At 40.0% G+C, this 17,513-nt stretch overlaps 1 protein-coding gene across 1 annotated transcript in view; it reads left to right on the top strand.

Moving 5' to 3' along the window:
* adipor2 (adiponectin receptor 2) overlaps positions 1-15,892 on the top strand; it is a 35,500-nt gene extending 19,608 nt beyond the window's left edge. Inside the window, exons 3-8 of the mRNA XM_042511399.1 lie at positions 10,528-10,686; positions 11,876-12,047; positions 13,844-14,030; positions 14,154-14,341; positions 15,125-15,318; positions 15,549-15,892. Coding sequence (XP_042367333.1) covers positions 10,528-10,686; positions 11,876-12,047; positions 13,844-14,030; positions 14,154-14,341; positions 15,125-15,318; positions 15,549-15,677 — 1,029 coding nt within the window. The 3' untranslated portion in view covers positions 15,678-15,892. The remainder of the gene's footprint in view (positions 1-10,527; positions 10,687-11,875; positions 12,048-13,843; positions 14,031-14,153; positions 14,342-15,124; positions 15,319-15,548) is intronic.
* The last annotated feature ends 1,621 nt before the right edge of the window (positions 15,893-17,513 follow it).

Raw genomic sequence — 17,513 nt, forward strand, 5'->3', positions numbered from 1 at the left:
ACGGCTTACTTATTGCTTACTTAATGTAATAACATCTCAGACTCTGGAAACATTTTAGTGGCTGCTGAAGACTCACCACTTTCTGTTGTCGCTCAGTTTGAGTCAAGCTTTACATCTTGACTTCGTCCTCTTTTTTGTACAATTCTTCCACTACTACTACATTTGTTTGCTTTTGTTTTTATTAGTTTTGGTATTTTGAACTTGTTAAGCACTGTAGTCCACTGCAGTTTTAAAGTCTCCGTGCCTGCAATAGCCATAGCTGGAGGCTATGGCTATTGCTGGCACATCTATCCATATGTATGCCCTGTCTAAACTTGGCATAAATGTCCGCTTGGAAAACTGTGACCTTGCATCCCTCTTATTCTCATGAACGCAACATCTAAAGAAGTTCTTGAGGGAATTTCCTCAAATTTTGCACAAACTTCCACTTCCAATAAAGGATGAACTGCTTAGATTTTGGTGGTCAAATTCCACTGTTACCTAACATGTTTTTGACCATAGCTCAAGACTGCATATGCTAATTATGACAAAATTTCCCACAAATTTCAAATAGAATAAAATGAAGTGATGACATTTTAAATCCAAAAGGTCAATGATAGCTGTGACATCATAATGTTTTACACTTCCCTGGTCATTATTAAAAACATCTTAACTCAGGAACAGAAGTGATAATTCTAGTTATTAAATTTGCTATACAAATAAATGCAAGTTATAAAGTGAAACATTATCAATCTTCCAGTGAACGGCAATAAAATGTTAAGTGGAAATAATATTCACATGACTACCCTTAAAACAGGCATGGAATCTTGTGTACTTGATTATATAAAAGTACATGAAGAGCATGAGTTATGTCATTAACAGAGGAAACAAGGAGCTCAGTCCACCAACATTGTGCAGATAAAAGCTAAAAACAACGCAGACTTTAAATGTATCTACTTCTATAAACAAGCACCATAACCAGAGCAACTGGATGTTTAGTGCCTTGCTCAGGGGCACCTTAGAAAGAGTTGCTGTAGGAGAATAGAGCATTACTGTGACCAGTTTGTCAGGTTTTACCAGCAGCTTCTTGGAAGTTGATTCTGTACGGTTTGATCATGGGCCTGTTTCCCAAGCTCTCCAGCCTCCACCACCTCCTTATTATCGACACCCTCACCACCTTCAAGGCTTTTCAGACTCGACGATGACTCATTCTGTGCCGTAGTAATTAACAGCGCATTATGATGGGGTCGGCTCAGCCTCGCCTGATGTTTGGTTTTAGTTCCACTCGAAAGTGATGTGGATATTGAATGAGTGCAAGATTCACAGCCACTAAAAATAAACCTGTTATGTCGATATAGAGACGTCTTCCTGGAAGGAAAGCAAACACATTATCCAAAAAATCTGTGTGATTAGCATCCCATGAAAGCAATCTATCGAACTGATCAAACAAATATGCCAGACGCTCTTCCTCAGAGGCATCACTTGTGTTCCCGTTCAGGCTGTGTGTGTGTGTGTGTGTGTGTGCGTGCGTGCGTGCGTGTGCTTATACACACAAAGCTACCCAACTGTTGTTCAGTGTGAAAGGCTATCAGCACGCAGACGTTAAGCTGAAACACAATAGTGTTCGTGTGTGTGCATTGTGTCGGCTCGTGTGTGCCCTTTTTACCTGCTGTAACACAACACGGATACCTGAGAGGACGCGAGGGGCCCCTTGACCCAGTCAGTGAGGGCTGTCTTAACACCCCACAGGCCGCCCTTTGCATTTTTCAGCATTTTGGGGAGGTGTTAGTGTGTGTCTCGAAATGTGTTTGTGAGTTTGTCATTCGGGTTTGCTTCACACATCCTGTTTGATGCCACTTTTTTTTGTCTTAATGTTTAATTTTAAAGACTACAAGGAAGATTTATTTTTCCATAAATCATTTTTTGATTTTTTTCAAGTTTCTTTTTTTTGTTTCAGCTTTTTGAACTTGTTTCGGCATGATTCTTGTGTTTTCCTGATCACACCCCACAGTTGCAGTTAAGAATTTGGAAACAGTGGCCATTTACTTGCCAGCAATCTGAGCCTGCTTAGTATGAAATATTTGATATGGGAATTTGGTCCTCAGAATTGTTTCAAACAGTTACAACGTGTCACAATGATGCCTCTGAAACGTTATGGTTTTCAGTTATATCTCCACTGGTGATCCATACCTGCCAAACTTTCAGCGTCATTGAAGTTTGAGTGTCTTTTAAATTGTTAAATTCAATTTATGTAATCAAGTCTTGGAAGTATTTAAGATGGCATGAGCTTTAGGCGGGTCACTTTCAGTTGAAATTTTGTGCTAATACATCTAATGAAAATTAGATTTCCAGGAGAGCGGAGAAACGATCCAGCTGAGAACTAAAGAGAGCCAAAGAACCCAATAAAGTAAAGTGAGTTTTACCAGAAAATAAGAAGACTGCTGTGTCCTTTACACAAGGCAACAGATGCTTCTCTGTGAACATGCACAAACTTTGAAAGTAACTCAACACATACTTGGCACTCAGCTGTGGAATTTTATTACACACACACACACACACACACACACACACACACACACACACACACACACACACACTAACAAACAACAAAACAAGGGAAATACCAATAAGCAGTGAACAAATACTAGCGAACAATGCTTGCGATTTTAGACCTTTGAGTCCTCTGAACATCCTCTCTTTGTGCCGAAGGTTTTTTTGCTTTCATGAATCGACGCCCAGCCTCAGGTGGATCTGACATCCAGTTTCACTTCCTCTTATTGTACTTGTTATCATCAAATTATTCTAGCTTTCGTGATTGTAATGCCTTGAACTCTCTGACATTATAATGGTAAAAACCTGAACTTTTAATGCTGACATGCTGCTACAGTGGAGAGGGGGGTATGTAAATTCATTATTTTTTCAATAGCACAACAAAAAAACACTTATAGTCATTGTTTTTGATAAATAACCTGAGTTTAGGGTTGTGGGCTAATATATTTACTGCATATACGAGATAAATGATGATGATAAAGGCTCTGGGGGGCAAATCAGCGGATAGTCAGCGGATATCTGGGCCAAGACTTCCTCTTCCATGTGCCACCCTCTGACACTGTTAACATGCACCAAATATTCAGTTCTTTGCCCTTATTCTGAAAAAGACAATATTCCTACGAAGCTGTTTACATGGCCAATGAAAATGAATATTCCACTATTAATGCTGTCTCTCATTCCTTCAGCAAACCTTTTTGAAAAGTTCTTAATTGTGATATATGAGCATATCCAAAAACCTATTCATGTCTGAGTCTTCCATAATGTTTAAATGTAGTTGTGTTTCTCCTTCTAACCAGAAATACAGGCTTTTCTATTGGTCATGCATCTCTATACCAGCCCTGAAACTGTTGCCGAGTTGGTTTGTGTATCACCCATCCATGACAACGCGTAGAGCTAATCTTAAACAGGCAAAATGCAGTGTGTCACAAACTGCAGTAAAAACCCCAATTGAGATGCATATTCCAAATGTTCTGAAAAAATGCTCCTATTATTGGAATAACACTGGCATTTCCCATGTCCTAATAGGAAAATGCTACAATCTGGGAATATGCTGTTTACATGACTGTTACATATCAAATTTGTAATATTGTCATATTCTGAATAATAGTTTATCAGTGTGTGTAAAGATAAAAGCATTTTTGTTTTCAACTTACTGCTTCCCCTCTGTTCTTTGTGTAGATTTAATAAATAAAATAGATAAGGATTATGTGATAATTGTCCATAGATAATTTGATAACACCCTACACAATCAGCAGACTTTAGAAATCCCTCAGAAAGATCACATTAAATGGGTTTTTAAAATCTCTCAACACTGCAGGTGATACCTTGCCCCAGTCCGACATCCATTCTCCTATCCAGTTACACAAGAAATACTAAAACAAGAACAAAAACAACTTTTAAGTGGCTTTGAAAATGCAGATCTTTGATTTAAGCCCTCCAACTGTGACCAGCTCGATAAACTATCTGTGTTGCCATGCTAATGCAGATTTTTCATGCCCTCCTCATGGTCACGGGCAAGAACAGAGAGAATGGTTTGTCTCAGCACAGTGTCTGTTTTTTAGAGTTTGGCACGTGTGTGTGTTTGGAACATGCTGTCCGTTTTTGAGGGTCTTTGCATGTTTTTCCAAATCGGTCCCATGAGAGCATTGTGCATGTGTGAGTCACATGTTAGATGTCTCCGTCTGTGCTGTGCGGGGGTTACAGTGTACAAGGGTGAGCTCTTCCCTCTTTGGTCCGTTGTAAGGTCAGACTCTGCTGTCATTGGTCCACAGAGTTTCAGCTGTTTCCTCATTGGCTGGCATCTGGTTCCTGGATCCCACCCTCCACCAAACTGCTTACATGTGACTTTGTTTATGTTCAATGTTTCGCCGAAAGATGGATGATTTTTCCTTGAATGTCTCGCCTCTCTCGCTCTCCCTTCTCAAACTTATCTTCCGCAAGCACAGCAGAGCTCAGCTGAACTAATTAGAGAGGAGGATCCTTCACAAACACACACATACACAGTGTTTCAGGTGTGTGTGCGCATGTGAACAGTCATTAGTCAGGCGAAAGTCATTAACCAGGTCTACGTTCTGAATGGTTAATGAGTCTGAGGGGAGCTGGATATATGTTTTTAAGTATGTGTGTGAGACAGAGAGAGAGATTGGTCTTCAGGGGCTTTTAAGAAAACTGCCTCATTTAATCTTTTGCAAACCGGTGCGTCTCGAGGGATTTCCTCGTTCCTCTCTTGTTCTCGTGTCTGTATATCATCCGAGACTGGCTGCTTAGTTCATGATTATGTGAAAAGTGTTGGAAGTGTCTGCGCTGTCATCGTCTGTCTTGACTTTGCTCTGCAAACACACTCTTTCTGTAAGATTTTCTTTGGTGCTTTATCCATCCTGATGTTTTTGAGCTGTAGTTGTTCTTTTGCTGTTGTGTTTAAAGGGTGACTTCTGTATTTTTCAACCTGGGACCTATTTTCCCAAGTTTTTGTGTCTAAGTGAGTAATCGAAACAACCATTTTTGAAACTGGTCCAGTATTGAGTGAGCAGGGCTGCACACCTCAATTACGTCCATTAAAAGTGCTTGTATTTGCACTTATAGGCTCAGATTGTCTGACAATATTATTAAAAGCATCCCTACAGAGATAGACCTTTTTGTTGAAGAGTAAGGTCTTTTTTATCACCAAACCCACCAGACTCCATCTAAATAAACAATCATTTTATTATTGTAAAACGCACTTCATTGAAAGTTGACAGAAATAAAGTAATACTTAAAAAAGTCTAAAGCAAGCATGGACAATGTAAGGTTAGTTATATTTTCAAGTATATTTAGTAAGATTCCTCCAAGCTTCCCTCAAAGCCAAATATTTACTTTGAAAACAGATTAGCTTCCCTCTAACAGTTTGAATGTGTTATCAAATTTGTTTAAATAAGTTTACTGATTCTTAAAGATTCCCTCAGGCTTTTCCCAGGAAATCTTTACCCTAGAAAACTGGGAACTGTGTGTGCTCTGCTGACAACAACAGAGAGGATGATTACCCAACACATGTGACTGTGGCTGTGTGTCAAACAGGCAGCCAGCCCTACTGCGCTGACCCCCAGACTGTTTTAGTCATACACGATGAGCTCTCAGAGTTGACGATGGACACTTCCCAGAGGGATGGGATCATATCCGTGACCACATTTTACACAGAGCGAAATCTGACTCCTGGACCTCTGCCTCAATGACTTGTTGAAAACTGGGCAGCTGAAGTTGAGTCACGTGCGGCAGACAGTCAGCAATCGTCCAAGTAACGTGTGTCTGAATGTAAGCACGAGTGTGTCAGGGATAGCCCGCACTCCTAAGAAACCACGGCCAAATTTACTCCTACAGTCCTTCTGTTTGTATCTTCTCTCTATGTTGTTATTAGATCTGATTACAGCAAATTTAGCTGAGCAGCCGACAGCCAAATGCTCTGCATCACCTGCTGCTAAACCTCAACACTGCGGCTTTCACAGTCTGGATCGAGTTTAGTGCAGCTGAACAGATGTTTCACAGGAGAAAATCAGTTTCTTCTTTATTTCTCAGGCTGGCAGCTGGTCATTTTCAGCACTGTTTTTTCTCCAAATATCTGCTAACACCCACAGCTTCCTCTTTACAGTGCAACCCTCTGTGTTTTATGTGGGACAAAGGCAGCCAAATGCTATATGTGCCACATTAAGCACAAATATATTTTAGATCAAAGCAGGAAATCAATCTGAGGCAGAACTGACTGTTTCATCTCTTTGATTTGTTGGTTTCTGTTTGTAACCAAAATCAAACTTAACCCCTCCTCCCTGCACTGCTTGTGAATGGGAAAGTTGCATTTGCTTTAATGGAAATGTAGATATTTAGCAAGCTAACTAAGCATCCGCTGGCATCTTCCTGTCTAACAGAAAACAGGCCAGCTCTGCATCGCTCTTAACTGCATCCTCTCCTTCAGTATTTGCCCACAAAAGTGAAAGTCAACCCCAAATTCACTCTCATTTGAAATGAACTTGATCCACTTGGCATTTCGTCATACTATATTAGTGTTTATCTGTGCAGCGTCCACATTTTTTTTTAGCTTATTCTTAATTCATGCTGCCTGTATTCATGCACCAGGTTTCTGCCTTTTTATAAAGTCCTGGCTTCACCTGCACACTGTAATTGACTTCTAAACACGATGAAACACATAAAAATAAAAAAAAATTAAAGGCAGAGGGCAGAATCTCTGCAGATAGATATACCACTACACACTCATAGTGGGTATAATTTTGTATAAGTCTGTGAAAGGTTTTTTAAAGAAAGTCCAAAATTACATGCCTTTAAATATCAATCAGTTACTTTTTTGAAGCCCACATGAGCTGCTCTTTGCATCTGCAAAAATAAGATCTACTGCACAGCAGTTATTTAAAAAGAAAATGTGTAATTTTAAAAGCTGCTTTGCCCGTTCTCTTGTTTCCTTCTTCCAAAACAGTGGTGAAGAACACCAGGTGCAAATGCAGGAAGCTGAGTTTTCATTTAAACAGTATTACCTGTTGTGCCAACTTCATGTCAAATTCTGAGAGCACACAAGGCCAAATTGCTTCGTTAAGTTACCATATGACCGGTCTGATAACAAGCAGTGAAGCAAATAAAAGGTTATTTTTTTAAACAAGAGTCAGGTGCAGTGCTCACATCACATAACGCTAACACGAATCACTTCCAGCAAACCTCAGGGAGAACATTGATGGCAGAACAGTACCACAGATCTGTTTTAACTGATTATTCTCTGGTCTAGCTCAGCTAAAAACACCAAATCTGTCAGCACACTAGCATGTTGTTCACTACCGATGTTTGTACCCGGTACTGACAACCATGGGTGGATTACATCTCTTTGTAGTAATATAGTCTCCATGTGGTTATTTTGTGTCCTTTTGTAGTCATTTTGAATCTCCTTGTGGTTGTTTTGTGTCTTATTGAAGTGATTCTGTATCTCGTTGTTGTTGTTTTGTGTCTTTTGTTGTCATTTTGAGTCATTTCTGCAGATCCTTGGCATCTCCTTGAGATCATTCTGAGTCCGTACATGCTAATCTGAGTGACATTTTACATTTTGTGTCAGGGGGCTCCCCTGGCATTTTGGGCTCCTCGGTCTGTGCCCTGTACGCTCATTTAGTAATCCATCCATGCTGTCAACATCTTCCCTTTACCTGTCTCTCCTCTGCTCTGCTCTGTGGACGTACAGAGGGGCCAAAGCGATACGCTGCTACAGAATAAATGTACAAGGGAAACAGTTATTTTGCAACTCATTTTCATAAGAACACATTCTATCTTTCTCCTCTTCACAAACGATTTTACAACTGCACAGCAGTGTGTAGAGGTTCAGTGAAAAGGTGGTTTCCAGTGTGAGTGTGGCTGATCATAAATCACCTAAATGTACAGGTCTGTAGGCTAAATGCTCCCCATCCATCTCTACCCTTCTCTCCCTATATACGTTGCTTTCGTTTTCCTACTTTATGTGTTAACTAAAGCGGTGTAACACATTGTCCTCTGTTCTAGTTTGCTCTGACACAAACTACTACCTACAGCGCAGGAGCTGCTGTCCTATTTCCCTGCATGTATTGTGTGCAGTGAGCATGTTATCTGTATGAGTATATCTTTAGTTAGTGTATCATCAGCTGTGCAGGTGTGATTGTGCGTGATTTAGTGATGGCATCTTGCGTACACCTAGAGGACACCCCATTGTCCCCCTGCACACACTCACACACACAGAGAAATTCACACCCTTCAAGAATAACCTCCACAGAGAGACTGGCAGCTTACACCTACATTACATGCATGCATGGGCACACATGAGAGGCTATTACTGACACACACACAAAGACAGCAGAGCACACGTGACTACTTGGCAGTCACCCAGATACCCTCTGCTCACATAGTATACTCAATCACTGATGCTCTCACACACACACACACACACACACACACAGAGTCGATGGCAGGTGTCACCTTTATCTCAGCTTTGAAACTGTGGATTTATGAGAATGGGGTTTTACAGTTGCTCACCTTCAGGTGTGATTGTTGTGTATGTGAGTGTCCCTTTCTTACTACACAAAGCTGCAGACTGAGCTTTATCCTCACGCATGATTAAGCAGAGTTGATACACTCGCACACGGCAGATGTCGGACTTTAGGAACCTGAAAGTGTTCACTGTGTGCATACTTTGAATGTAAATGTCCACATAAGAGACATCACGGTCAACACACACAAGCAGGGGGACAGTGCAGTTGGAGTGTATTTTGCTAGTGGGTCTTTAAAAAATGGGTTAGTCATGCATTATATATACAACAGGACTTTTCTCTCTTTCTCTCTCTGCTCTTGTTCTCTGGTCTATCTCCATCTCGCTGCTTTTTTCTAATTCTCTCACTCGTGTCTAGCTTTTGTTCCTCCCCCCTCTTCCACCTCGGGAGTAATAAAAAGAACAGAAAGCACATCTTTTCTAATCACTTCCTTTCAGCAGAATGTGGTGTGTGTGTGTGTGGTGAAGATTGTGTGTCTGCGTATATTTTGTGTTTACACGCCTCTTTGTTGTGTGCCAGCATATTATCAATTCCGTCCACCTGAATCCACACACATCGCAGTTTTTTTTTGTTTTTTTTTTGTGCATCAGTGTGTGTTCAACTCGGTGTGTGACTGTTTGTTTGTGTGTCAGATATGATGAATGACTGTGTATTCATCACGAAGCACGAGCCATATTAATTTTTTCCCCGACTCCCCAGCTGTGACAGCTATTGTGTTAGATTGAATTCACACTGTCTGTCTAATCTTCCATTTATAAATGGGACGGATGGTGTCAACATCTGTTCAATCAAAAATTAGCTGTTTTGTCCTAAAATATACTGAGTGTTTTAATTTTTGCTTGTTATAATTCTAATAACTTGATTAGGCTTCATACAGTTGGAGAAGAAACCGAAATTCACACTAATCAGTGTAATCAATTCACTTCTCAGTCCGTGCATTCATTCTCACTCCCCTCTGCTACTCTTGAAATTTTACCATTTCAATTTATTACTTTTTCATACTTATATAGACTCTTTAAAATAGGGCTTCCCAGTGTAGCAGACTAAACAACCCCAAGGTTTTTATGATAAATCTGAGGCGTCATAAAATTGTTAATATAATAAAAAGAAATCTTTCATTTTCTGTAATCATAGATATTCGGTTGTATAGTAATAGTACTATAGTAATATGAACATCCGACATTGTAACATTATATATATATGACAGAAAATAAAGAAAAAGCATAATAGGTCCCCTTTAAACCTATTACAGGGAGATCAAAAGATAATTTTTAAGAGGAGCACAAGTCAAAAAGGTTGAGAGCCAAAGCTGTAGCGCATTTTTTAAGGTCTCTATATTTATTCTGGAAGATGTGAAAAGATTGGTTGACATGGAAATGTGAGCACCTTATAGGCGTCATAGTTTAATAATCTGACACTTTGCAGCATACAAGCTGTCACAGTGACTGTATCTTTGCCGTAAATCCAAAACAATACTGACATGATGATTGATTGTCCAAGTTTATCGCTCACAGGCAGTTTAAAAGGAGCAACTTGAATACTTGCCCTACAGCCTCGAGAAAAATATGAATTTCCTAACACTCACTTGGTGCATTGAGGCGACAGCACAAAGAACACAGTTGCGGCTCATCACAACATCATGATTTCTGATCATATTCCACAGACTTTTGTCTTTGTATCACAAAGGCATGTTTGTTATCAAACATCACTGGTCAGCAGCAGGATATGCAAAATGATAAATGATGAACCTGAAAGGAAGTTCTCTTGTCATGTTGAATTTCATTTGCATGTGAGAGCAGGATAATGCAAGCTGGGAATCGATAAAGTCACATACACACACTCCTGAAGTGGAGCGGGTTCAAATTAAAGGGCTGACCTCGCTTTTGCAGTCACACTTCACTTCATTTTTTTAAAATCCCTCTGTCCTAACAACGAGTGTGTTTTTATTTCTTGTCAGAGTGTCCCAGAGTGCGACGAGGAGAGAAGAAAAAACGAAGAAGATGACAGAGGAAGAGGAGAAGAGGATGAGAGGAGCAGTGATGAAGGTTTCATGGGAATGACCCCGCTGCTGCAGGCGCACCACGCCATGGAGAGGATGGAGGAGTTTGTACACAAGGTAACGAACACACACTTACTGTATGGACACAGGCACACATGTGAATTTAAATTGCCAAAAGAAATATTGCTGCTGCATTCTGCCCCTTAACTTATCTATACAGACATTTTTGGAGTACTACACCTTTATATCTATTGCCCACTAAATGTGTTAATCTCCCCTGAGACTAATGTTAGTTTTACCAAGGATTTTTATAACAACACTCAATAAAACCAAACAGTAAAAGGAACCAATAAAACCATAAAAACCCAATTAAAACAAGATTTTTGTGTCCTGAGCAAACCTGTACTCGGGTATATCTTTTTTTTTTTGTAGTTTTTCTTTATCTCTCTCTATGTGCAAAAAAAATTATATCAGTACATTTTAGTTAATGGAGAGAATTTTTAGTTTGGGAAAAGACACAGTTATTGTGCTCTCCGTGGTCAGGATGGACATGCACACTGCAGTTTGAGCTACTCTCAGATGAAATTGACACGTGAGGTAGGTAGCTAGTAAAATTGATACAGTAACAGGTGGGCGTGTAGCTCTGTCCAAACACTTGCTAACTTTACCAAATGTGTCTATCTGTCATGCATCTTCCCTGTATGCCAAAGTGTCGGATGACCTGGTGATTTTACCCTCCACTGCCAAACAGTTTACCTGCACTTGGTGGATGGTGAATGCTAATTTCAGACCCTGCACGCACACACGCACACGCGCACGCACACACTTAGAGTCTGCTGAAATTGCAACCAGCAGGTTGTAAATTAGGGATATTAATCACTGGAGAGAAACTGTCAAAGAGTTCTCTCTCTCTCTCCTCTCCATTAGGGGTATTTGTGGTATCAGACTTCAGTTTATTTATTTACATCCCTTGACCCCGATACTGTTAATTTGACACTGACACCTACTCTACACTCTCGTGATCACATACTGTACTCCTCTCTACACACATTTGCACGCACGCACGCACGCACGCACGCACGCACGCACACACACACACACACACACACACACACACACACACACACACACACACACACACACACACACACCATATTTCAAGGACATCCCGTAAACAACCAGCTGCTTCTCATAAAGGAAAATTTGATTTCATTTTTTAATTAATGTTTTCCATTCACCAGCCTTCAGCTTGTTTCTCTAAACTTCAATATGATGTCGTTATTTGTGTCCTTTATTAACCAATCAGATGTGGGAGGGCCGGTGGCGCGTCATACCTCACGACGTGCTCCCCGACTGGCTTAAGGACAACGACTTCCTGCTTCACGGCCACAGGCCACCAATGCCTTCGTTCCGCGCCTGCTTCAAGAGCATCTTCAGAATCCACACAGAGACGGGAAACATCTGGACACATCTGCTAGGTACACACTCACTGATGCTCTTATTACCCAGATGGTAACATCCAGCAATAATGTCCCAACATAAACCCATTCAAGAAAACCTAAACTTTAGCCATACCTTAAATCTTAAAGTTTTCCTTTCAAGGAAAGTGACGAATCAACTATAGGCCGTTTCACTGGAATTTCATTGCTGGTAACAGCTTGTGTCTATGTTTACGTCCTGTCAGCTGATGTCATTCACACACACTGCAGAACATTCCAGCAGGAAATACAAAAGGACCCGTTCAGAGCATTTTTTGAGGAGGTCAATAACTTCACCTCCCAGTAATGTTGAAAGCTGGTTCACAAACTGAAACAACAGATGAACAAAAGCACACACACCACATTACAGACAGGACTGGGACTTGGGGCAGGTATATTTAGCACAAGAAATACAAGACTAATGAGTGAAGGAAAGAAAGAAGTAATTAAAGAAGTTAACAATACTTCTGAATTCACACATTCATACTGAATTCACACAAGAACTGAGCAGCTTGTGCATCCAGTAAACCTGCACAAATTAGCAAAAGAAATGCACTTCTAACCACGCTGCTAAGTAGCGTGTCAGTGCTCCTTTGCTGTTTGCATGCATTTAAATTAAGTAATATGCATACATTAGGCACATTATTGACCCTTTTCAATACTAATTATCCTTCTTGCAAAAAGAGTCTATTCCAAATAGATCGGTGCTTATAGCAACACGCAGTTAAAGTGAAATTACTTGTGTTTTCAGAGAGTTGGTGGTAACTGAAAAGCATTTATTCAAAGGGGTTTCAAGTCCGTCTTCTTTTACAGTCTGATGAGACTAACAGCACTGACAGACCAAGATATTAAACCCCAAATATGCTTTCTTCTGTCACATTTGAATTCCCTGCTGAAGTCTTGAGGAGCCTCGTCGGTCAGGACCTGTAGCCTCGTGGTCTGAAAATTTCAGTTCTTTTTCTGTCGTTGTTCTGCCGACTGTGTTCTTCGCCTAAAGACAACATTGTACTTGTCCTCGTGGATAATTATACTCAGCTGCAAAACCTTATGGTCATATTTGTGCTGTAATATCATTAGTGCAATATCTTCTGTGAATCAGACCTTTGGACGGGACAGATTGTTGTTGGAAGTGATGCACAGTTTATGGTGCTATCAGCAGCTGCAATCCATTGTTTGTGAATTTGCCAGTCAGTGTTTTTTGTTTCTGTAATCTGTTTTGAACCCGACAGCCAAATAACAAACTTATGTTAGATATCACACCGGCTAGCAGCAAAATCAGACTTATTCGTTTTTATAAGCACTGCCATGTCAAAAATTGAGCTGCAGGTTTGTGTAAGAAAACAAAGTCCTCCATTAAAGTCCATGGCATTATAATTGCTTTTTGGTGAGCGCCTTTATTTGTATTTGTGTTTTTCCAGCTTGGTTCTGAAGTTGTTTGTTGTTTTTACACTTTTAATCCAAAATTTCTATTTCTTTAACTGCTTAAAAATCTTCTGTCGTTTGACTTAGAAACAACTTTGTGAGTTTCTGCTCCCACCTAGTGGTTAAACAGAGATACTGCACCCATAAGCTTTTTTGATTTGAGGGAAATTGCGTTAATATTAAATACTATTGATGCTATTTGTTTCTTTTTTTTGTCTGTTTGGTTTTAATAAATAAGTGATGTGTGATATGTTTGTAGCTAAACATAAAATTGTGGGGGACAGCAGTGTTTGTTGGGGACAACATGTTACTTATCTTGATTAAAATTTAATTCTCTTCTTTTCTTTGTGTTTCTTTCTCTCCTCTGTCTGCAGGCTGTTTGTTTTTCCTCTGTCTGGGTCTCATGTACATGTTCAGGCCCAACATGTCATTTGTGGCTCCTGTCCAGGAGAAGGTGGTGATCGGGATGTTTTTCCTGGGAGCCATCCTCTGTCTCTCCTTCTCCTGGCTCTTCCACACAGTCTACTGCCACTCTGAGGGCGTCTCCAGGGTCTTCTCCAAGTAAGAAGCACACCCTGTAAACTCACAAATTTTAGTATCTACAGAGGGAAAATGTCCTGGAAGCCAAAGAGTAAAGCCAGTGGACATCTGCAGTGCCTGTAATCATCCACTGTGTGTTTGCAGGTTGGACTACAGTGGGATCGCCTTCCTGATCATGGGCTCGTTCGTCCCCTGGTTGTACTACTCCTTCTACTGCTCCCCTCAGCCCTGCTTCATCTACCTGTTTGTAGTGTGCATACTTGGATTGGCCGCCATCACTGTCTCCCAGTGTGACTTCTTCGCAACGCCGCAGTACAGAGGAGTCAGAGCAGGTAGAGTGAGATAGTGGCATTAAGCATATCTTGTTCTTTAAAGCTGCTGTAATTGATATTTTATATTAGCAACGGCTCAAATGACCATGTGTGATGTGAATGGGGTTGCAAAGAAAGTGTCAGCATGGGAGGAACTTTTACTTTGTAAAACCTCAGGGAGATATTTTATTAATTAATTATTTTATATTCATTGTATGTGTAAATTTTCATTGAACTTTATATGAAAAAAGTTGCTGGGAAGTTGTTTATGTTTTAGTTTAAGTTTTGACGAAACATTTGAGTTCGTTTTATTCCAGGTTCTAAATTTCAACAGAAATATTTTCATTTTTATTGCAAATGCATATTTGACATCAGTCTCATTAAATGTTATTTAACTATTAATTAACAACAATTTGGGTTCAGTGTTGTTACCCAAGAATAATTCGATCGGCAGACTGGAGAAGGAAAGGAGAGCATCACTCCTTTATCCTTATATTGATGGGGAATAAACTGTGACGAGATCTGCAGAAGGTGTTTTAAAAAACAGTAGTCTATATGGTGAGCATCTGGATGTTTGGGCTCTAATGAATATTTTTGTAAACCAAGGCATGTGCACAAAATGTTTGTTTTTTTTTTTAAATGGAAAAATGTTCATTTTATAAAATATCTATATCTATTTAGACAGTGGTTTAACAGCTAAAGAGCCAGATATTTCACTCAAGAGTTGTAAAAGACAAAAATCAGAGCTGTGAAAGAGTGGATGCACATTCCCTAAAGGCTGTAAATGTCTCTGTCTGTGTTCAGGAGTGTTTGTGGGTCTGGGTCTGAGCGGCGTTGTTCCCACGCTGCACTTTGTCATCAGCGAGGGTCTGATCAAAGCGACCACCATGGGTCAGATGGGCTGGCTGCTGCTCATGGCGACACTCTACATCACCGGAGCCTGTTTGTACGCTGCTCGCATCCCTGAGAGGTTTTTCCCTGGCAAGTGTGACATTTGGGTAAGTGACTAACACACACACACACCACACACACACACACACACACACACACACACACACACAGCACAAAATATTAGAGATGTGTTTGCAAAGTAGAAGCCATTTCTCACTTTTCGTTTCCCAAGCTGAAGGGGCACTTTCTTCATCACATTTTTCTCCTCTACGTCACTCTGGTTCTCTCTCACACATGTTTAATTTATTCTTCTCCTCTGTATTTCTCTCTTTCCTAGTTCCACTCTCACCAGCTGTTCCACATCTTGGTGGTCGCAGGGGCTTTCGTTCATTTCCACGGCGTTTCCAACCTCCAGGAGTTTCGCCACAAGGCAGGAGGGGGCTGCACCGAAGATGGCACTCTCTAGTGCTCACACTCTGACTCAGTCATTCATTCACACACCTTTTTCGGGGAGGCACTGGCTCTAATAATATGCACAGAATTACATACACACACACATTAAACCTATGTCACACGCTTTCCCACCTAAACTGAAGACCAACATGGTGTGTCTGGTGTGTGTCTGTGTGTAATACACAGGATGCCCTCCCAGGGGGCGCTACTAAAACTGACTGACGAGGGTTTTTGTTCTTTTTGTCCCTCCGTCTGTCTATCCATCCCCACCTCCTCTGGCTCTGTCGCTTCGACTATAAATCCACTCCCAAGATGGCGGGTTTTATAAACTAGTTTTTGAGACTCTCCAGGAAGTATCTGCATTTGTTTGGGAGGGAGGCGAGGCTTTCAAAAACCTCCCTCAAATAATGTTTTCTTCTGTGTTGAGTTATGACATTTAAGAGTTTAATGGTTTGAAAAGAAAGCATAATTGTGGCTTTAAAAAAAAAAAAAAAGACATTTTCGGGTGGGTTTTTTGTTTGTTTTTTTGCTGAATGATGTTTTCTAAGTCACACCTAGAGTGCTATGAAATAAGAAGTGAGTGGATTTCTTCCATGATTGTGAAGGCTGCAGGGGGCGCTGTTGTGGACAGGGGTGGGCAGAGGGTTAATAGTCACTTTTAAAGAAAAGTAAAACAAACAAAAAAAAAACTTTTCCATGTAAATAAGATTTCTAAATTTTTGGGTTATAGATTTGTATGAAATATATATGAAAAAAAGAACAAAAAAATGTTATAATATGATGGCGAGAATAAATAAATATGTTCGATGGTGAATCAACTAAAGATCAGGAGAGGTGCTCCGGCAGCAAGGTGCAGCGGTGAGAATAATACTGCGTTCGGAGGAAAGCGCTTCAACTTTATGTGGTCTGTATATGCAAGGATGACAGGTGGAAATGAGGAGGAAATATACAGCACAACATCTTCTTATCCAACAAACAGCAACTTCAGAACTTGCTGGTATTTTGTCTCTAATGCAGGTAGGGAGTGATAATTCAAGAGTCACTTTTCTGACCTAAAAATCTTGAAATATGAACAAGGAGACAGCAGAACAGCTGTCCTCTACTCAGTTTTTTCCACTTTTCTGTTGACGACTCGGATTTGTCAAGCATCTCAGCGCCGCAGCACAGATCTCAAATCAGGCCGCATAAAAATAACTTTCTCATGTGAGTAAATATGTAGCCATTTTCATTCTCTTCTTACTGTAAATTGTCCGAAATATCTAAATATAATTTCCATGTCACCAATTTATTCTTTTCTATGACATGCCCTTAAATAATTTGTAAGATCACATTAAGGATAACTTGAAAATATTTTTTATAAACAAGGCCCCAAAGTCATATATATCTATATATAATTTTGGTAAAACTGCAGTATTATTACAGTACAGATGCAGTTCATTGTAGTCCTCCTCATTGGATACTTTCTCTGATTGGATTGTATTTTTAATTTATCCACTGCTGTTTATTGGTATAATTATTGCAAGCTTTAATTTCTCTGTTTTTCTTTTCTATTATTTTACGACTGTTTTTTTCTTCTTCTCATTTAGCCAGAGATCATGTGAGGTTAGGGCAGAGAGCACCAAGTCTCTCTTGTCCTAAAAGTAATGATAAAAATAATNTCTGATTGGATTGTATTTTTAATTTATCCACTGCTGTTTATTGGTATAATTATTGCAAGCTTTAATTTCTCTGTTTTTCTTTTCTATTATTTTACGACTGTTTTTTTCTTCTTCTCATTTAGCCAGAGATCATGTGAGGTTAGGGCAGAGAGCACCAAGTCTCTCTTGTCCTAAAAGTAATGATAAAAATA

The sequence above is a fragment of the Plectropomus leopardus genome, chromosome 22 (assembly GCF_008729295.1).
Source record: "Plectropomus leopardus isolate mb chromosome 22, YSFRI_Pleo_2.0, whole genome shotgun sequence".
NCBI classification, from domain to species: domain Eukaryota; kingdom Metazoa; phylum Chordata; class Actinopteri; order Perciformes; family Serranidae; genus Plectropomus; species Plectropomus leopardus.